We start from the raw sequence: 23,304 nt of genomic DNA, 5'->3' as shown, positions 1-23,304 counted from the left end.
GTCATTGAGGTATGAGGACTTGGTAACATGGGGATAAGAAATGACTCTATTCTATATTTTTCTTACTGTCAACAAATCCCATGAAAAGATCAAAACCAACAATGCAATTTAGTCCGTTTCTCACTACTTTCCAACTTCCCTCTGTCTTTGACACTCCAAGCCTATTCATTCCTACTTAAGACATATATTTTTGAAAATGGATCACAAATATCAGCTTCATTTTTATAATTTAAAAACAAAACAAATTAGTAAAACATAGTTTAGCAACAAAGTTTACAACGTGTTTTTGTTTTATATAGTGTGGCCTTTTTTTTACTCAAAATGTTTTGTTCTGGTCAGGGGGTACTTATGTCAAACATATGTCAAAGGGTTGTACATTATTGAAAAGAAAGTTTGAGAACCATTGCTCTAGTGAGTACTTCTGGCAGAAGGATGATGTATGTGGAATTGACTCAAAATAAATTACAATACCCACATTCACAATGAACAATCATGTCACCCAGCGCATCATTGTGGCTCAATGGTGTGTTTTTAATAGTGCTGTAGGTCTATGGCGAGGAATAAGCTATTTAAGGTTTTGGTTACACAGGCAACACTTGTTAGTGGGATCAATCAATTTGTCCACAATAAGAAACATATATGTAACCAGGAAGTACAACATGATGTGCAATTTTGCTGATAATGGCTGCTTTTGCCAATGATGAGAAAATATATGAATAATCATGTTGTTTAAGAATTACATAGTACAATACAGCAATTTGTTGGTTGAAAGTTGTCTGATCTACCACATGTTGGTCAGTTGTCACTGGAGCTCGTTATCAGAGAGTTAGGTAGAAAACTGTGTTTGTTGATGATTTCTTGTTTGCTGCTTTGTATTTTTATTGTATTGACACATTTTTGTTTCCTCTGTAAAATTAAAGGTCCAATATGTAATATATTGACTGGAATAAATCCAAAAATGACCCCACTGCGTCATCAGATATTAAGGAAACATGCTAAATTGAAATACTACCTTTTCTGACAACAATGCTAATGCCAGTTTCTAACAGTTGTGTGACCAGAGACATAACAAACCCCGGGTAAATATTGAAGATGTATTTGAAAGATGGAGACAGCTTAGAGCCCAAAAGGACACTGAGTTGGCTAATTTCCTCCTGAACCGGTAAGCATTAGCTTCAGGCTAATTTATCACAGCTACTAGGGACGGGCCTTTTATGTCATTTCAACATTAGTATAACTACTCACATGGAATTATATAGCTAGAGTACCCGAGTTGGTTACTCACAAAAACAATTGAGACACAGCCTGTAAAGTAATCCTGACTGGTCCTGGCTAACGCCATGCCAGCCCTGCTAATGTTACCGGAGGACCAGGCAAGCGCGCGAGTTTGCAGTGTGTTTAGCGATTGTTGCCGTAATTCTAAGTCAATAAAGTGTGTATTTCAGTCGGGTGGAAAAGGACGGAAAGGTAGTGGTATTTTTAGCGGTTCCTATCGTTATTCTAAGCCAAGGAAGTGTCTGTCTGGCGTGTGGAGAGGGCGGCGAGGTTGTGGGGTTTTTAGCAGTTCCTATTGTAGCTAATTCTAAGCCGAAAAAGTGTGTCTGTCAGTTGGCTACAAATCTCCTCATGAGCACTGGCTTTTATGGCTGTCAATATAGCCAACATCTAATGTTAGCTACTCCGCTGCGCTGTGGAGTAATGTCTGGCTATGTGAGACAAGCATCTAGCAACATTGTTGTGGATGCTCCGGTCTCAGCCTGGCAACCAATGTGAACGTCGAGTCTGGGAAGCAGAGGGCAGGGGAGACGACTCTCTCCAGTATTTTGAATTTGTACTGTAGTAACTATTTTAAACACTAGCTCTCAGTATTACATATTGCACCTTTAAGTATGATAGGTTAGCGCCAGTACTGTATAGTGATTATACAGGGCAGTGTTATGAATGTTTTTCTGTTTTCTCCTCCCTACAGAGGTGCCTCTGCTGTATTTTTTGCTGGAATACTACTGATTTTTTATTATTATTATTTGCTTTAAAAAAATACCTGTTTCATTTTGTAAATTGGAAACCATTTCCTTCGGTGGAAGGCAAGCATTATTTTTTACTTTTACTTGCATAGACAAGAAGCATAAAACAGCAGGGGGAAATAACAGCAGAAAATATAATAAAGATCCCACAAAATAGTAGTTGAAGTCTCGTGCGTGATTTATCCTGTTGAGCTCAGATTTTATTTTTTTAAACTGACTACTACTGTCAATATTAAGAGAAAGAAATGGGTTTGCTGAGATAAATGTAATGATTATAACATGAAATATCTCTTACCTTGAATTTGTCAACTTCAGTCTTGGAGCAAGTGGCATGGTAAGACAGAACCTGCAAAAAAAATGACACAGTGCCATTAAATGTATTTTTCAAATCATTAAAATAACCAGTAGGGTTCCTAGAGAAGCTACGGCTGAAAATACTGCACAGCCTTTCAGTGGATCTTCCAGATGAGGAAGTTAACATTTGCCTCTAGAGCAGTCTACAAGAGCAGCCATGTCAGCCCCGATTCCATCACCATGTTCCCTTCATTTCCTGAGAGAAATACCTTGCACAGACCTCCAGTTGCTTATTTGATCAGAAACGCTCATGTTTATTCAGTGCTGCCAGAAGCAATGCATCTACATATACAGTAAGTTCATTCTGTGCCTCTGCTTTAAATGCTCTATCTCTCTGTTCTCTGCTTCTCCTATCTTGAAACAGAGAGGTGCTAACTACTTTAATGCACCTGAAAGCTCCCTATTGTAATGTAAGAACGTACTGTAAAGGCTGAGTAGTGCTGAATGCCTACATACTGCGGGGCAGATGAGGGATTGCTTTTCACTGCCTCTCATTAATTTTCAATAAAACCTTTGTGAGAAGGTTATCTACAAAAGAGAGATCAGCACTTTTTTCATGCGTACATTCTTGTGGAAATATGAGACTAAAAAATGAGCCAGGCAGTAAGACCCCTGAGAGAGAATAAGTAAGAAGATGCCTTATATTAGCCACACAGCAGCCATTGTTTCCAATGACTTCTGGGTAAATGTTTCAGCACAGAGCATATGTTGACTGGAAATACAAAATAAAGACACCATTGTAGCTAATTGGAATACAAGAACAGATAGCACGCACAGGAAAATATCATCTGAGGGAGGACATGAAGGTAGCATGAACACAATGAGCATACAGGCATGAGGTATAAAGCAGGAGCAGTGCAGAATCAACTTAAGTCAACACTCTTTGTTTGCATAGTAATGTTTTTTGCAAATGTAAGTGGATAAAAACATGGAAAACAGGGAAATAGCACATTTTCATTTTCAAATTATAATGTGAGGCAGGAAATTGAATAGGATGTTGTGTCCTTACATCCAAAGCCACAGACTGCTTGGCCCAGGATTTCTTCACCTGGTCGTACATGATGGTGTTGTTGATGCCCAGTCCACAAAAGATCACAAACGCCTGAGAAAAGCACAAAAAGCAGACATAACTACTCAACTCAAGACTCAACTACAACAGTTTCTGATATACCATGAGCTACTGTATGTTGAAAAGATATAGAAGCAAGTGTATACTTCAAAGAGACGCTGGTCTGCATCATTGAATGGTTGCCCATCGAGCCTGTTCAGCACTTGGGCGACACCTGTTACACAAACCATACAATAAGAACTTAACAATAATGTTTTAAGCTTGATATTGGCAAGACTCCTTAGGATATAACCTGCCTCCAATGAAAAGAGCATCATACCCACACACTTTATTTCATCGACTAACATGCATTATTAATGGAAATTAAGGAGAGACAACAACATCCTATGATCTATATAGCAGTATACTGTATGAGTATGGCACACTGTTATACAAATGACAAAATGTGGCACTGGTTAAGTTGGCATTCAACTAATGTTTTTTTGTTTTTGACAATACATCCAGTTGTTGTCCACAGTGCTGCAGTGGGATTGAAGCCTTTTTATTTGACAGCAATATTCCCTGTTTAGATGGCTTCTCTCATCATCTAATTAAAAACAGAGAAAGGCTTTGTTGATAAAGCATAAACATTTAATTGATGGAGACGGACTTTTATTGTCTCTGAGAAATTATGCTAAAAAGTAATTACACAATACATTACCATTTTTATTTATCTCTAGGAGGTCAAACAAACCTGCCAAAGTGACACTTTAATTTCAATGTATAACTGGAAATCCACAGAGGTGAAACATGATTAGTAATGTAGCTAAGAACAATTTTCATTATGGTGTCATTAAATTTAAAATACAGGGCTGATGTCTTCTCAGATCTATTATTGCTTCCTCTGTAATGAGCATATAATATGTGATGACTTGCAGCATAGTTGGCCCCAAGAATAAGTGAACTAAATGACTGCTTACAGCCCCATGGACACCACATAATCTTCAACCACACCACATTCCTAATGTCACAAATGTTTTTTTATGATCACAAAAAAAAAACAAAAAAAACATAAAATTAGTTTTTACATAAATGACCCGTGTGTTGTTTGTTCACTAGGGGTGTTGGGTGGAGGGAAGGTGTCAAATTTTGCAACTAGCTCATGAGGAATTATACCAAGAATCCAGTCAGGAATTTGTTTAAAATCCTAACCAACTGAGAGGGCTCAGCGTCACACATTTAATGCCTGTTTTTTACAGATTCTCTCACTAACCATCCATCCATTCATCATTTATACTGTATGTGTATACCCCACGTACACCCTAGACAGGTCGTGCCTTCAGTCTATCACAGAGCTGTCATTAACCTGCTGAAACTCACATTTTGTCCTGATTCCACTAGCAAAAATGAAACATCATAATACTGGTCTGATGTCAGTAGGTGAGAAATCAGTAGCGTGTATTATTTATTATACTTAGTTGTATTTTACTTAGTTGTAATGTAATGGATTTTTGGACTAGACTTTCCAATTCAGAAATTTAAATAGAATCAAAACCGAAATGGCAATTCAGGCTAGAAAAACAACTTCTTTTTATAATCTTAGGTAACTGAATTTGGAAAATGCAATCATCTAAAAAACACCTTGTAATACCTATAGTAAAGTAGCTTTAATGACATATTACTAAAGTAGATGCTAGTATGATTTTACTTATATTTGATATTTAACATTAAACCTCATTGTTGTTACAACAGTATTTCTTTTGGTGACATTTTGAAGGAGCTGGCTGTAACATTGGCAGATGACACAAGGACATTCGTTTTCTACCTGAATGTATCCTTGGCTTGAGAATTTAATCTCCTACTGCTTTGTTTGCATAATGTTTTTTTTCACTCCAGATCCTCGGGTGCCACCCACACACACTGCATTTCTATCTCCCCTCACTCTCTTTCTGTTCTTCTTCCTCTTCCCTCTCCCCTCCCCGACAAATGCTCTTACACCTACGCAAAAAAAACGTGAGCACACCCGGACATCACACACACGCAGAGACATACACACACAGGTTTTAACCAACCATCATGCGGCAGATATATTAGCATATCTGCCGCAATTTGCACTCAAATATAACTAATGACTTCCTGCGTCAGATCTCAGTGGACCGAGAGGAACTTCTATCATTACTCCTCCCTGCAATATCCAGCACCAAAACCAGACGAGAGATCAATGATTTGTCAGAGTGTCAGTGTGGTGGTGGCCTGGGGCTGATTCACAAACACAAAGCACACAGCCAGAAGAAGGGACCTCCAAGTTTGGAGTGATGGTGCAGCATGGATCTAATCACACACTCACATGTTCGAGCTACCCTCTCCCCTATTGTCTACTATGCAGCAAAATGGGAAAAAGACATTTGAAACCTACATTATGAGTACATGTGAGTGCTACATGATGTAAGGAAAAGGACGGAAAGGTAGTGGTATTTTTAGCGGTTCCTATCGTTATTCTAAGCCAAGGAAGTGTCTGTCTGGCGTGTGGAGAGGGTGGCGAGGTTGTGGGGTTTTTAGCAGTTCCTATTGTAGCTAATTCTAAGCCGAAAAAGTGTGTCTGTCAGTTGGGTACAAATCTCCTCATGAGCACTGGCTTTTATGGCTGTCAATATAGCCAACATCTAATGTTAGCTACTCCGCTGCGCTGTGGAGTAATGTCTGGCTATGTGAGACAAGCATCTAGCAACATTGTTGTGGAAGTGCTGAATATATAGCTGCATCATAGATACACTATATGGCCAAAAGTATGTTGACACCTCTGTCTTTTGGTTTGGGGCTGTTTTTCATAGTTTGAGCTAGGGCTGGGTGAAGGCAGGACTTTGTAATCTCCAATAAAAGCTTCTAAACCAAATATTACACAACCGGACATGTCCCAGCAGTAAAGTAACCGGAATTTGGGGTGAAATGTCAAGCGTTGGCCAAGATACAGCTATGTTGCGTTAGCATGTAGCTACTTAATAGTTAGCAGTATGCTAACATTAGATTTTAGTGGAACAAAGCACTTTCTACTGTCAAAAATCGCAAATAAAGGCTTTTAATCCAAATACTACATAAACAGAAAATGTTTCAGGAGTAATGTTACCCGGAATTGGGGAGAATTTAACGACACTGGCAGCCAAGATGACATATTTTACTGCCGTTAGCATGTAGTTACATGCGACAATGTGGCTTAAAAAACAAAACAAAAAAACAGTCCTGCCTACTTGGAGCAGATGACCAATCATAGAAGGCTGGCTTAGAGTTGCATAAGACTTAGCCCAGAGTAGAAAAAAACTGTTGAAACCGGAGTGTTCAGAACAGTTGGAAATCTGAGCGTTTTAGCTCACAGGGATTTATCTAAAATATGTTTACGTCATTATTTGAAGTTTTGGCCACATTTAACATGAAAATCCAACATTATAACATTATATATGACAGAAAACACGGAAAAGCATATGTCCCCTTTAAAAAGATATTTACACAATTATTTTTGATAAATAATCATCAGTAATGTGGACATAATGACTAAGTGGGTAAAGATAAATAATACAACAGCTAGAACAGTCTGGCAAGTTCAGAAAATTACATCACTTTACTGTAATGCAGCATTTAAAACAAAAAAAATACAACACTTTTGTCATATTATGACATTACAATATCCAAAATCTAAGACATCTAGTCTCATATCAAAATATTGATATAATATTGATATATTGCCCAGCCCTAGTTTGAGCTAGTTCCATTAGTTCAAATTAGGGTAAATCTTAACACTACATCATACAATGATATTTTAGATCATTGTGCACTTTCCTGTGTGAAAATGACAACTCTCCTGTTCACAAAGCTCTGAGCTAGGGAACATTGATACGCTGTGACTGACCTCCAACACCTTTGGCATGAACTGAATGCCAACTGCAAGCCAGGCCTTATCGCCCAACATTAGTGCCTGACCTCAATAATGCTCTTGTGGAAAGCCATCCCAGGGTGGAGGCTGTTGTTGCAGTATATTTATAGCCATGGTCAATAGTCAATCACATTTTTTAAATGAGATAATCGCATGGGTGTAATGGTCAGGTGTCCACATACTTTTACCATACCTTACCATATTGTAAATTACAATACTCTAAATGTAATACCTTTTTATAAATATGTGCAAAGTATTTTTTTTAAAATTGATAGACCTGATACAAATCTTCAAGGACATACATCAAATAAGTAAGAGAAGCTCCAAAAGTAAAAGGAAGCTCCATTTGTTAACTTACCAATGATTTGGTGGTTGCTGTTCCATATGGGAACACAAAGCACAGAGCGGATGTGGAAGTCTGAGAACTGGTGTGCCTAAAAAGAGTGGGAGTAGTGTAAAATAAGGATTACCATCCATCTGCATAACACATTTTCTTGCACTGTTCTCCAAAAGTTTAAGCTTTAAGTATAAATAGGACTGGGTATTGGAACCTCAAAACTTTGATTGTCAACCAAAGGTTTTATTATGACAAAACAGGCAAAATAAATCATTACAAAAATAATCTGTAGTGTACCCTACTAGTTTACTTGCCTTTTAATCTGCTATTTTCATATTTAAATCATAATTTTACGTTTAAGTATAGTGTTAGCACTAGTATTGAAAGATTTAAAATGATACCCAGCTCTCTAGTATTAGATGATATTATCACCACTGGATTATTAAGTATAAATGCCTCACCTCTAATGGAAGAGGCTACATAGAAGTATAGTAAGAACCCTTGAAAAGTGAGAAGCAGCAAGTTGCTGCCTCTATTTATTTCAGTGAGAGCCTGCTGGTAGCTTTTCCGCCCAGCACACACATTTTCCATTTTTCTGTCACTGCTGCTTAAGGTTGACCATGTCAAAGTTTTGCTGCTTGCAGCTGGATGCAGAGCAGACTGCTGTGCTATAGCCAGTGAGAGATTCTGTTTAGATCTATGCAGCATCAGCACCGGCCACAGCGGTTGACGCTTCCTGGTTTGATAGGGCCTTTATCCTACGGAGATCAATTAACAGCTGACAAAATGGAAAAATGGGTATGTAAATTCTCACCATGTTGTGCAAATAAAACAAAAGAAATTAAAAAAAAATATTAAGTCAAAGGCAACTGGACTTGTCTTGGAGACATTTCCAAGAGGCTTCAGCAGTTCTACTGACCGGCAGCTATTTTAATCTTCACACCTGGATGATATCACGAATATCATGAAATGACAATCACATGAGATATCAGACTCCAGAAATTAACGTGTGGATTGTTATGAAACCATCTTGAATGGAATGTTAAGACGGCAACGTAAACTGATAAACAGCTCAGGGATGGATGTTACAGTTTGACATCAATGGTCTCCTTCATTTCTGTTTCAAACCATCTGTCCAATCATCACAATGCGTACTTACAAAGCCACCCTGACATCACTACTAAGACCGTTTCACAGCCATTAATGAATCCCATGTGACCTTATTAACTCACATGTGACATTGACGTGTGGACTGTGGACATCCCATAGAGCATTAAAATGCCTGGGACTTCACACTAGTTTGTGGAAATGAAGAGGCCTTTTGGATGAGCGGTGAAACATCTTCAAAACCAACATTAAATCTAGTTTTGATTGAGTACTTCTAAAAATACTATGACCTGAATGATAATCGTCACAGGCATATTTTTCATACTGGTTTGTCTGTAATGTTAGTTGAGATCATTTTACTTGGATGTCAGATTTGAAAGGTATGTTATTGTGCGTTTACCTCAGCATCAAAGCGAGGATCCTGATAGGCATCGCTAATGTTCACAGGGAGTCCTGTGGATGCTACCAGCTCTGCGATACTGTTGTTGATGAGCCAGTCTGAGTAAGACGATTTCTCCATACTGTCTTTGAAACTAGGGTCAGAAAATAAGAGGGGAGGATGACAAAAGGAACAGAATAGTACTGGGCCAAATTTGTCCACTTGCCTTCTCTCAGCAGAGGTTTAATTCTAAAAACACACTCCTTTAGTTGATAACTTTGTTATCATAAAAATGAAAAATATTTTTTTTATTGTATTCAAGTAAAATATTCTCTATCACACGTGAACTGCAAGCTTGCAAAAGGCCATTCTTATTTCTCCTTGTGGACCCTCTTTTACATTGACTTGCATTTAATGAAATTCTCATACAGTAGATATTAGTAAGCTTCTCCTGCAGCTTATGAAGTAATGAAAAGTTAAGTGTGTGATTGTCTTCCTTATTGCCAAACACCCCCACACTCTGCCACAAAAACACCTGAATCCCTGCTCAGACTACCCATTCACATTTACTGCAGTGGGCCGTCGCTGACTTTTTATCTTCAAAAGGTAAATGTTCAGTGTGGCTCATTTTGTCTTTCTAGACTAGAATAAAGATGGAGAGACACTGATGTCAGATCTTTTGAATCCCTTTGATCTAGTGATACAGTTGTGTGTGCGGCAGGGAATAAATCTCATGGGTGTGATGGCGAGATGCGGTACCTACTTTTTCTTTCTTGCTCTTCAGTTTCTCTCTTCCCTGTCTCATGTCTGCCATAGAAACACTAACAGCACTCGCTCAACATTATGCTCCCTATGGGGGGCGGCTGGGGATTGTAAGGCACATTAGAAATCCTACAGTATGCTCGCCTTCTCTGACACCAAATTTATTCACTTAATTACACACATATGATTCTTGCACAGCAACCCTTGTTATTCACATGTGAACCTTTAGGAAGACTAGAGTCATCACAGAGATCCTGTACTTTTGTCATTTCAATTTGAAATGTGTAGTTTTATTACTTCAAATCACAAACTGGCTATTTATTTCATATATGACAACAGAGACACAAATAAGTAGGGAGTGTATGTCTAGTCATAAAGACTGAATTGGCCACTCACTTTATTTTTGTAATACTGTTGCGGTTATCACTACTGCTTTGAAGTGACCATATCAGTTACGGAAAGTGCAGGACTTGGGGGATAATTTGTCTTCCTTTCAGCATTGGTTTTCATCCATAAACATCCCACACAATATTAAGCCTCTCTTTCTCCACTCAGCCGTCCCTAGCAGTAGAGAGAAGCAGCAAAACCCAATAAAGTAGGGCTCATAGTATGTCTTTTATTCAGCATCAGCATATTGCTCCCACAGCACTACAGAATATTCAATTTTTATACTTCCCTTATTTTTTGTCAGCTTTACAGATTTAAACAAAGCTCTGTGCAGAATTTGCAGATGCCGTGGTGCCGAAGGCAAACAAAAGTTAGTTTAATGGTTACCGATATGCAAAATGTGAAAAAGGAAGGCAATGCTATGTTTTTCATTAGGCTGGATGTACGGTGGCTGACAGGGGCAAACACCCTGCAACTTAAGAAAACACACGCAAACAGACAAAACACAAGCAAATTAAGAAAACAACTTCATTAATTTGACAACACATGTGCAGCATTCAGCAAACGCGCTGCAAATGCACACAACACAACCAAATACATAAACGCACTGCAAATACACACAACACAACCAAATAGATAAACACGCTGCAAATATGAAACGATGCAAAAAGAAAAGCACACAAACCCCGAAAACAAATGCAACAAAAAAACGCTGCATCCAGATTACACAACGGAAGTTCTCCAGACCTCTAGAGGGAGCAGCTAGTGGAACAGCTTGATTTTCGACCCCACGGGGGGGGGGGGGGGGAAGAGAGAGAGAGAGAGAGAGAGAGAGAGAGAGAGAGAGAGAGAGAGAGAGAGAGAGAGAGAGAGAGAGAGAGAGAGAGAGAGAGAGAGAGAGAGAGAGAGAGAGAGAGAAACTGCATAGACTGTAAATATTAAGTCTATGTTTGAGATATGTTTTCTCTCGTTTGGTGGGTGTGTCTCGGCTCAGGTCCCAGGTGATACTCAATCAGCAGAGACGTCTGTAAACTCGTGGTGATAAAACATTTAAAACTGCATCAGCGTGTTTAAGCCATATTACATGAGAGGGTTTAATTTCGAGGTCCGAAAGGCGCATTACTGAAGTAGGCTATAGGCCTCCTCAAGTGTAATACAACAACGGTTACCAACAAAATAAGTGATCAATCTGTATTCATATTGTGGAGCAATTCGCTCTTGAAATACAAAAAACAGACAGGATTTCTAGTCCCTCCCTGTTTAGTAAACCAGCCAATTTACCGTGGGATTTATCAAACTGAATAAATCCCACTCGCACATATAAACACAAAACTGCTTTGCTAACTCCAACGTGTTGTAAGTAAGACATCTGCTGAAAACATTATTGTATTCATCAGCATGATTGCCGTACTGTTTAGTTCACAAACATCCAACACACCAAAGTACAAAGACATAGCGGACCAGACGCAAGCTTTTATTTTGAAAAGCTGGGAGAGCATGAGACGGGAGCATAGACTGTATATTATTAATATATTATGTTATTAATAATAATAATAATAATATGAATTTAATATACAGTCTATGGAGTTCTCCAGGCTGCAGCCATACCCGACTCTAATAAAAAGGCAGAGTGCTCTCTCCCTGTGGGGTCGAAAATCAAGCTGTTCCACTTAGCTGCTCCCTCTAGAGGTCTGGAGAACTTCCGTTGTGTAATCTGGATGCAGCGTTTTTTTGTTGCATTTGTTTCCTAGGTTTGTGTGCTTTTCCTGTTGCATCATTTCATATTTGCAGCGTGTTTATCTATTTGGTTGTGTTGTGTGTATTTGCAACGCGTTTATGTATTTGGTTGTGTTGTGTGTATTTGCAGCACGTTTGCTGAATGCTGCACGTGTTGTCAAATTAATGAAGTTGTTTTTCTTTTTGCATCGCTTCTTTTTTCGGTGTTTGCGTGCTTTTCTTTTTGCATCGTTTTTTATTTGCAGTGCGTTTATGTATTTGGTTGTGTTGTGTGCATTTGCAGCGCGTTTGCTGAATGCTGCACATGTGTTGTCAAATGAATGAAGTTGTTTTCTTCATTTGCTTGTGTTTTGTCTGTTTGCGTGTGTTTTCTTAAGTTGCAGGGCGTCTGCCCCTGTCAGCCACCGTACGGATGTCATTGAGGAGCAGAGTAGATTTTAACACTAAAACACCATACATACCTGTTTTCAGTGTCTGCACTACACTTAGGGGACAGTAGCTCAAACGACTTGGTGAACTTCACCACCTGAAAGATTTAAAAGGGAAGAAGTCATTCAAGCTTTTGGAAAAAATTGATGGAGGTACACAGTATTTACTGATAAATCAAGCCAGACAGAGAGAACAGTCATGCCACATGTACAAATGTACAGACAGACAGACAAACATACACAGCAGAACAGCAGAGAAAAAAACAGTACCGGTGACTCAATGTCCTCCAACAACTGAACAGAGCAGCGCTCGCATTTTAGCAATGTCTGGGCACGGTGCATGATCTTCCTGACAATCTTCTCTAGGTCAGTCTGCTCTTCAAACAGGTCATTGACAACCTCCAAGAGTGCCTGAACACCAGCGACAGAAAAATACACAACTGCCATTATTCCTAACAGTCTGAACCACACACTGCTGTAAAATCCACTTTAGATAAATGTGTTTTACCTCACTCAGCTGTAAGAGCACAATTATTATTATTATTATTATTATTATTATTATTATTATTATTATTATTATTATTATTATTATTATTATTATTATTATTATTATTATTATTATTATTATCCTTAAACCATAAACCATAAACCAACATGATGATATAACATGATCAGTTACTCCAGTACAAGTAAGTAAGGCCCTTTCTCTAAGGCAGTGTCATCCAATTTCATACACAAGCACTTACAAATCATAAGGTGTAAAGGGAGCTATCCTCATTTCTCTCCTCCATTCACTGAGCAGTGTACTCATTATGTTCTCTTCCATCACAGATCAATGTGTGGAATGAATTAGTGCATCTCTTAACATTCCCCAGGAGATTTAGATCATAGACCAGGCCCGAGTCTGGATACAGGCCCATCCCCCACTACAGATCCAGAGAAAATGTCCATGCAGGGCTGCATGCTGCTTTGCAGTGGCAGCAAATGGGCTGCTGCTGATCAATACACTGTCTCTGTCAGCATCAAGGATGGGGGGGGCGGGGGGGGGTAATGCTGATGTTTTTTTTTTTATTATCCTTACCCGACTCCTGTCATACTCCTTCCTTGAGGCTGCGAAGAGTAGGGCATTGGAGATCGCAATACCACAGAAGGGCAGGTACATCTGCAGCACCTGTAAATAATGGAACCACTTTCAGGATACATAATAAATAGAGTCATTAAGCCACATTAATGACTCTATTTAATATGTATCCTGAAATCGAACGTTGCACTGCTTTGGAATCTAACTACTTTTTTTTTTCTCACCACTGTTGATTCATGAAGAACACCAATATGCAGGACACAGAGCGGTGGCTGCAACCGCATGTGGTTACGACAGCGGCGATGTGAATACACAGGTTGAATTCAAGTACAATTAGCCTTATCTGAGAGACACTCAACCCCTGTAACATGGAATCAATAGAATTTAGGTTGTGTGCTTCCTTACTCTGCCTCTTTGTTTAGTTATCTATCTTTAGCATCTGGCTGCTGTGTAAACGATACAATCAGTATAACAAACCCACTAATATTTACCAGCCTATAGTGCAACCTGAGGAAAGGGACACTATAACAATACATGAATGGGAAGTTACTCAGCTGTGGCCTCTGATACAGGGATATTTCTGTCACCTTTTAGAAAACACAATGCATCAGTAACTCATTAGCCATAAATGAACATGTAAATTTACAGAATCCTATAGCGCTGTGTTGATAACTGGGAAGCTTGTGTAGGTAGTCAAGGTCTACATTCACAACCTTGAGTTAGGGACCTATTGGGAGAGACGTCACATGCAGTTGAATATGCAGGAAATGAACGGACTAATATTGGCTATTTATTTGTTTGATGTGTGAAGTACAATTGATCCCATGACAACTTGACAGCTCTAATTGCTGGGGTCATGATAATTGTAGACCTAAAACTGTCATCGTAGGCTGGAAAAGGCTGAGAAACCCTGCTCTAATTGTTGCAATTTCTCTTTACAATCAAACAGCTCTCTTGGGTTAGCTACATATCTTTAATTTCTCAGTCTATTTTTAAATAGTAGTATAGCATGTGAATTTATAGAGAATGTTGACTATAGCAAGAATGGATTGTTTATACTAAAGAGAGTCAAGAGTGAAGGAACACATACATACAATGGTGGAGTGGGAAAGTGTATACTGTATGTTCATACATATAAATCCTACAAATCCTCATCCACCAGATCTTATAAATAACGCTTGAAACAAACAAGCTTTGTCCCTCTTCTGTTGCATGTATGTGTGTTTGACTGGTTTTGTTTTATGTTTTTTGTTGTATTTTGGAGGAGCACAATGTGGTCAATTATTGTGTTTTTATGCACACTGATTGTAACCACGGACAGAGTTATAGTTTTGTGCATATAGTAATTTAATTTCATTAAATAAAATGAAATCCATCAATACCATGACAAATTGAATTATCCTGCTTTGGCGTGTCACACTGATGTGCATATTATGATATTCTTTATGCTAAGTGCAAATTGAATCACTAAATTAAAAACAATTATCATGGTAATGCAATATGAAATGTTACTCTTTCATGCTAATGAGTACATTGTGTTTGTGCCCTTCATTCAGTCATCATACATAATCAAGCACCTCTTGCAATTGTTTTCAGACACGGAAAACAGATGATGCTGAGCAATAAACTAATACATAATTCTATTTCAGCTGTCCTATGGAATTCTCTAGTAATGATCTCGCAGAAACGCAGTGGCCATCATTAGCCCCAGCAGGAGCAGATTCATTAGCGAGCAGGACTTTGGGGATCTGGCTATGGATCTACAGGCAAACCCTAGAAAAGCACTGCTCTCTCTAATTACATTCTGACAGGCACGCCATTAGACAAGGTTACATTACAAACAAGACATTTTTGCCTAAAGACCTGTGGACTGACTAGTAAATTGTGGTTTAATAACGAGACTAACTGGCCAAGGGAAATTACACAGCCAACACTTTCTTTCTCCATTCTCCATAACAACTACTAGTTGCTGTGTTCACTTTGCATGTGTGGTAAGGTGAAGCCATTGTTGTTTTGCCAAGAATTGTACTCAGGAAAAATAATTAAGCTCTCTATTTTCTCTGATCTCATATGGGACTCCCTAGCTTGTGTCAGCAAAGCACATAGCAGTTTTGCAAATACACTTAGCAATGATTGCTTCTTTTGAAGGTGATATCAAATATTTATGCAACAGGAATCACTCAAATAAATTTTACAAAGCAAGCCACTGTTATACATCATTATTATCTACATAAATAGTTAAATGAATACCATTTCATAAAAGACACTTGATTATGTTTCATGCCTTTATGCAACCATAATATTTACAAATTAAAATGTCATACAACCAAATTTAGCAGTTAAAATATACTGCATTGCTTGGCTGTAATTTATGGCCACTAATACAACACAGCTAATAAACATATAATAATATATATAATGGCAGCCATAACATTAATGAGCAGGTGCTGAGGAGGAGAAGAATAAAGCTTTAAGGCTCTTCACCTTCCTTTGACACTGCAGCCACGTTCTCCTGTGTCCCCGTTCTTCCATTTCGTTTGCTATTTATTCAAAAATGGAGCAGTTACGGTATGATCCTTCTAGTTTTGATTGAATTGAAGTATCTCCCCATACACTAATTAGGTCTAACACCTCACTCTCCCTCCATTGACTTTCTCCATCACTGTTCTCCATTTTGTAGGCCTAGTCAAGTTTTTAATTTTACTGTCTGTGTCTAGGGCTAACTCCCGTCGGCACATAATTGTGACAAATGTCGATGTAGATTGACGTAAAAGTCGCATCAAATCCGCCTTGGTTGTTCACACTGCGGCCGCATGGAATGATCAGGACCACATATGGAAGTGGTCTAAATCTGATTTGAAAAAAATCTGACCTGGGCCAGATTTGAGTGTTCACACTACTTCTGAAGAAGTCTGACTTGGTCACTTGACCCCCAAAAAAATCAGATTTGGGCCACTTTTATTTGCAGTCTCCTCAGACGAACATTCTTGTCACTATTGCAAATGCGTGAAACTGGATATATGAAACCACAGTACTACAGAAATTACAGTAACTCTTTTGCGATTTTGTTGTACTTTGTAAACTAGTTTGCACACAAAACTCAAAATAAATGTGTTCTTTCTTACAGGACACGTATGTCTTATGGGACAAAAGCATAAAAATAAAGCCTGACATTTTGTGCCTTGTGTCAATTTACAACAAAGTCTTCAAATTCAGTAAATGGGTACATTTTAAATAACAATCCATTGTTACAATGCAACACATAGCAGCATTTAGAGCTAGGAAAGCAGTTTAATTTTAGTAAATGTCTTTATTGTGTGTTAAGACCCGACTTTGTGAAGGTTGATTTAGAGCATCAACAGTACCCGAATAACATCAATGTACTGCCACCATGTTTGGCAATGAGGTTGTTTACACACGCTAATTTTCCACCTGAAAACATCCATGTAATCAATTGGCATCAATAATAAAGCATAATATAATTAATGAATTTACTAATAAACAGTTCACTGTAACTCTCACATTCTACCCTTTCTGACGTAAAATCTCAGTGGGAGGGAGAGCTGGGGGAACCTATCCCTGAAGCATCTTGGGAGGCTGTCTTATGCAGAGTACATAACTCATCAATTTGTGCAAGGCATGGACTATTACAATTCAAGATTGTTCATCGCATACATTGGACTAAACTCAGATTATCCAAAAGATTCTCAGATATAGACCCACTATGTGATCGATGTAAATGCAACCCAGCATCACATACCCACATGTTCTGGTCTTGCTCAAAGCTGGACCACTACTGGACTTCTATCTTTAACACTATATCAGGCTTCCTGGGACAATCAATCTTACCATGCCCTGTAACTGGGTTATTTGGTATTACACCTGAGTCTAGCCATCTAACTAAGGCACAATCTGATAGCATTGCGTTTCTTACTCTCGTCGCTAGACGGCTGATTTTGATAAAATGGAAAGATAGCAAACCCCCAACATTTACACACTGGATCAATGATGCCCTTTCTTTTCTTAAACTTGAAAAAATTAGATACTCTTTGAAAGGATCAGCAAATAAGTACAATAAGATATGGGGACCTTTCTTAGATTATGTTAGGGAACAAATCACATTGCCTGACTCCCAGTAGAATAAGTAGAGACATGCTTTATATTTGATTTATGTATTTTTCATTTGTGGATAAGTATGGAAGTTCCGTAATGTATGAGGCAGTAGTGTTAACCATACTACAGTGATGGTTTTGTAGACAGTGGTCACTCCCTTTCCTTCGTGTGTGATTTTCTTTTTTCTCTCCTTTTTTTAAATTGTTTTTATTGTATTAGTGTTTGTTATTGGTGGTGTCAATACGTTCAATGTAAGAATGTCTCCTTGAAATGAACAACCTGTCATGTCCATGTTGAATTGCAATAATAATGATAATAAAGAGAATAAAAAATTCAAAAATAAATTAAAAAAACAGTTCACTGTAGTTTCACTGTGCTTATTGTTATGGGCTTATTTATTATTTATTTCTGAAAGCTGGCTAAAACAATACTTGCATTAAACTGTAATTTTATGATTAATTAAAAAATCATTATCATACTAAATATGTAATAAGTTCCAGGAAGAGCAACAAAAAATAGTTTACGTATGTCTTAGGATCTTGCCTCTTCATTGCTTTTCCTATTTTTGTTTTTGTTTTGTTTCATTTAAATGTTTCAAGGCGTGATTACTTAAATTGCATTGAAGTGAACTAAACTGAAATAAACTGTAGGATTTCCTTGCCGTTGTATTCTTGTTAAGAGTCAAAGTGCTTTGAAAGTCTGTGTATCTTCAAGAAATAGTGACTATCCTTGAAGGCCACAGCAGCAAACTGTAAAATACTAAAATCTTCATTGAGAAAAAAAAAATGTTTAATGGTTACAGACCTTACCCTTTATAATGACCATCAACTTAAGCCCAAACTGGCAGTAATTACTCTGATTTTCTCCAAGGAACTGCTCCGTGGGCAGTGAGCCACAATCACAGCAGCCATTATATTATATATATGTATGTATTGGCACAAGTGATCTTTCATTAGACAGTTAAACTGTTATATACTGTACGTTGTATCTTTTGGACACACTTTTGTTATATCAAATGACCAAACATTCATGCTATACTATATCCAGAGAAATAGTTCTAATGAAGGCAACCAATAACCATCATCTGCCAGATCTGTCTGTATCTGCTTTTGTTCTGTTTTGATTCATGTTTTTTGATTCTTGTTTTGAGAGTTGTCCAGTCGACTCAGATATTACAAGCTGTTGCAGTAGGTGTGAATATCCTACTTTGGCATCAACCAAGGTACAGTTTTAGGTCCTCCTATTTTTCACTTTGAAACTAAATGTACTCTTTTTCTTATTTCCAAATTAAACATTACTGTTGCATCAGACATTAAAAAATCCAAACAAAACGATGCAGTTAAATTGCTTGCTGGTTGCACACTACAAAATAAATAATCCAAATCGTCATAAAAGCACCCCTCTAATTTCTTAAAACAAGACAATATCAAAAAAGTATAACAGACAAGGGGTCAATATTGAAGTTCAGAATAACTTAGCCAGCATAGAATTCAATTCAAGCCCTTAATCACCCCTTCTATTCCTCTTTGAGAGGCAGGGCAGCTAGGTCTGCCTTTATTGTTGGGGTCCCCTGCTGTACAGTACATCATCCACATGTATTATACCATATCTTGCAAATCCCTGATATGCAAATGTCGTTTTTGAATTACTCTGTTATATAAAGAACTATGTAAGAAACCAGTTTATTATAATGTACTGTATGAATTTGATTTGATCTGATATCCTGCAGGAATGTATTAAAATGTGGCTCCAAGCAGAAACTGTGTTCTCTCTTCTTTAGCTGTAGATTTACATTGGGAAATTTTGTGAATGTGGTTATTACAGTATTGCTTTGAGCCAATTTGACAGAGAGTTTGACAGCCTGAGGAAGCACAGCAGTGAGGTGAGAATGCTATTTGACAATCGACTCACTCAGATGTTAAACTATACTGGCAAACGGAACCTACATGGGGGAACTCACATTCTATTAACAGAAAATTCATAAAAATGTCTACCTGAATATTCAGGTAAAATGTACATGCAAAGTGAATGAAAAGTTAAATCAAGATAACACAAGATGTAGAGATAGCAGGATGAGGTCAGTTTATACACTTAAATTAAGTCAATAGCTATATTCCTCTACAGAAGGTAATGAGACAATGCAATTATACATGGGTTGAACAATTATCCAAGCTCCCCAAAGGACTCCCATCCTGCAGGGTATCAACACAACACAAGGCAGCGTGGGATTTAAAACCATCCGCCATTTACAGTAATGTGTTTAAATCCTATACGCTTTCAGTACATAGAGAACGACATTTCCTGTGATTAAGGTACACTAAAGTTTCTAATGACATCTGCTATTGCAGTATTATCTCATGCTTTGAAAAGTGTAATGAATTTTTTTTTTTTACAAAAGCAGAGCGCCAGCTGTGCTGTGCAGGGAGTTTACTGTGTTTTTTGCATTGCATTTCATTACTAATTCAGCTGTAGCCATCGCAAGCATTAGTGTGACGTTAATGCAATGTGAAACAAACTCAAAACATCAGAAAGAAAAAAAGAATACCTAATCTGCATCTATTATGAACAATGGATGTAATTTTCACAGTAGAGCTCCATTGTAGAAAAACATACTATACATAAAAAACATAGTCTTTTGCAGGGAAACCTAACCCTAAAACAAAAGCACAGTTAGCTTTGTGCTTTCATCTTTCATCTCTTGTCGCCTTTAGGGGCTCACAGCTGCAATAAGAGAACAAGTCAGTGTGTCGGCTTGTCGCCGCCTTTCTGTTACATCTATTCATGTGTGCTGATGGATTAAACACGTGCTCCTCGTGCCTCTCTGATGATGGTAATAAGTCAAATAAACATTCATTCAGAAACAGAAGATCTATCTGAATTAGTGTGAGATGTAACACCCCCACCTACTGCTTTGGCATATATGTGTATAATATATTCATACACTAACATCAGTGTCTTTTTTTTGTTGCAGCTGCCAACTTGACTGATCTCTTTACAGACTGGGCTGATTCACAAAGGGGAAAAATACTAAATAGTAGTCATCCAAAATCGTTTGGTCCTCCTGGACCTTATGTCAAAAACAGAATATCTGTGGAGAATTCATACCAACATCTCTCCGTTTTATCCTGTACACACAGGTACACACATTCACACCTGGAAGACATAGTACAAGTCTGATCTGTTGGCCATTGAGCCGCTCCACTGGAACAATTGAGATACCCTAAACTCTGCCAAGTCCTATTTTGCTAGTGTTAACTCCATTCAAAATCACATAAATGGTGAAATCCAAATGGTGACACTAAATGAAAGACTGACACTCTGGCTGTCCCACTAAGCACAAAAGTAAAGCGTAAACCAATTGGAGATTCTGAGCAGCTTATATAAAGTTGTTATTATTGGTGACACTACAACAAGAGCCCTGGCCCTTTGGAAGATACTGCCTCAGGAAAATGTGGTGATGCTGAGAGACAAGCTATGACCTAGCTAGAAACTGAGCACTGAGACTCAGACTCATGGCAAATATGCTCCACATTAGACTGAGCTGGAGAAATTCTTTAAATAATAAATATTACTTACATACAGCCTGGACGCAGGAACAAATAGATACAGTATCAGACAACACATATGCAGTTAGTGTTGCTTGTGAAATATTAAGAAATGATGCAAGAGGAACACAGATGTAAAAGCATAGTATGAGCTATATTCAAACTCTGAAGACAATATGTGATGTGGATAGCACCCACATCTCCGATTTGTTCAGCAATTTAAATAACAAAGTAAAAAGAAAATGGAAAGTCAGTCTGAGGTTCAGGCCACAAAAAGGTTTCTCTAACTGGCAAATCCCCCAACAATGAATGAAATATTCCATTGCCTGTTCAATATTTGCAGGTAACAATGCAAATCATAACATACAAAATATGAGAATAAAAACCTTTTTATGTCAGAAAATCCATATTGTTTATATATAAATGATATGCTATTCTTGCAAACTTGTATAACATTGACAGCAATCAAAAATGAGCCCTGCTATGCTTGTGTACCACTAACACTACATAACAGTGTTTGCCTAAAAAACTGAGTAACATCCCTGCAATGTCACAAATGAATAATGAAGCGTATGAGCCTTTTACTTCAGGCCTATTCCATCCTCTGCACTAGAGTTCACTGTGCTGCAATAAGAGTCTGAAGCCATGCTAGCAGATTGCTAAAGTCAGCATGCCAACATGCTTACAATGACTGTTAACATGCTGATAGTTAGCAGGTAATGTTTACCATATTCACAGTCTGAGTTTAGTGTGTTAGCATGCTAATATTTGCTAGTTAGGCTGATGGGAACTTAATTAGTTTTGCAGGTATTTGTTCATAAACTAAAATATTGGACAACTTGAAACTTTGACCTCATGATGGTGCTAAAGCAAACGTCAGGGTATCACCAAAGTGATTACATGTCATCCAGTGGGAAAACTTCTGCCTATACCAAATTTCACTGCTATTCATCCAACAGCTGATTAAACATTTTACTCTGAACAAAGAATGTCAAGCCAGTCAGAGGATCACCGAAGTGGTTAAGATACTGTACATATGTGCGGGAACCATGAAGGTCTGTACTGAATGTTTTGCCAATCAATGAGGTGTATGTGGAGACATTTCACTGGATAACTGTAAACAGACATGTCACATAAACCCAAAAATGTCAGCCTTGTGGTGGCCCTAGAGGAAAAGTCACAGGATCAAGAGTCATAATGATTCACCCTCTGGGTAGCATGTCTTTGCTCTATGAACCAACCAACCTTCATTGCTATCCCTAGTGTGTGGCTAAGAAGTATGACCAAACTACAGTATTGTCATAGAATCATATGGCAATATGGTTATTGGTTTATTCAAAACAATCACTAGTATGTAAGCATTATAAAGATGTGATTTCATCCATCTTTTCATTAATTTATTCAAATAAGTAAACAGGAAAAAATATCAAACTAACAGGATATGCAATTGCTGAGCTAAATTACCTAACCAATGTGACTTACTGCCCCTTATAATCATAATAATTGTAATTCTATTTATACATACATACACATATGAACTAAGACTGCCCCAGATATTGTTTTTATCTGTTTAGTGCATGATGAAGTTGTTTGAGTCAGACTTTTTTTTAGTAAAGATGGAAGTCCTTTTACATGTGCAGAAAACCAAATGACAAAATGTTTATACACAAGGACAGAACACAATTATCTTTTCTGCTAATGCCAAGCAAGCAGCAGGACACATATTGTGTTATTATGACAGTATGGTACCTTCACCCAGCCTTTATACTCACAACTATAACAATTAAATTACCTTTTCATCATCTTCAGTGAAGAGTTCTCCACTTGAAGTCTTGTTGATGGCCTGAGCAACTCCAATTATCTCTCCATCACTGTTGCAAATGGGCATGCACAAGAGTGACTTGGTTTTGTACCCTGTCAGCTTGTCAATTTCATCACTGAACCGACGATCCTGCAATCCATAGGGACAGTGCAAAATTAAGACACAATGTAAGCACTTATTGCAAAAAATGCAGTTTCCACTTTTTCTTTTCAGATGACGGTGCAGGAAACTGTATAACTCATCAGGACTCCATGT

General features: G+C 37.9%; 1 protein-coding gene across 1 annotated transcript in view; it reads right to left on the bottom strand.

Annotated features, from left to right (window-relative positions):
* The window catches only part of pde11a (phosphodiesterase 11a), a 42,403-nt gene that overhangs the window by 17,353 nt on the left and 1,746 nt on the right, over positions 1-23,304 (bottom strand). The window contains exons 2-10 of the mRNA XM_031297139.2: positions 23,020-23,178; positions 13,570-13,659; positions 12,759-12,899; positions 12,522-12,586; positions 9,196-9,328; positions 7,710-7,785; positions 3,594-3,661; positions 3,388-3,480; positions 2,320-2,370 (exon numbers count right to left, since the gene is read on the bottom strand). Coding sequence (XP_031152999.1) covers positions 2,320-2,370; positions 3,388-3,480; positions 3,594-3,661; positions 7,710-7,785; positions 9,196-9,328; positions 12,522-12,586; positions 12,759-12,899; positions 13,570-13,659; positions 23,020-23,178 — 876 coding nt within the window. The remainder of the gene's footprint in view (positions 1-2,319; positions 2,371-3,387; positions 3,481-3,593; positions 3,662-7,709; positions 7,786-9,195; positions 9,329-12,521; positions 12,587-12,758; positions 12,900-13,569; positions 13,660-23,019; positions 23,179-23,304) is intronic.

The sequence above is a fragment of the Sander lucioperca genome, chromosome 8 (genome assembly GCF_008315115.2).
Source record: "Sander lucioperca isolate FBNREF2018 chromosome 8, SLUC_FBN_1.2, whole genome shotgun sequence".
NCBI classification, from domain to species: Eukaryota; Metazoa; Chordata; class Actinopteri; order Perciformes; family Percidae; genus Sander; species Sander lucioperca.
This window is presented reverse-complemented; position numbering and strand designations above follow the sequence as displayed.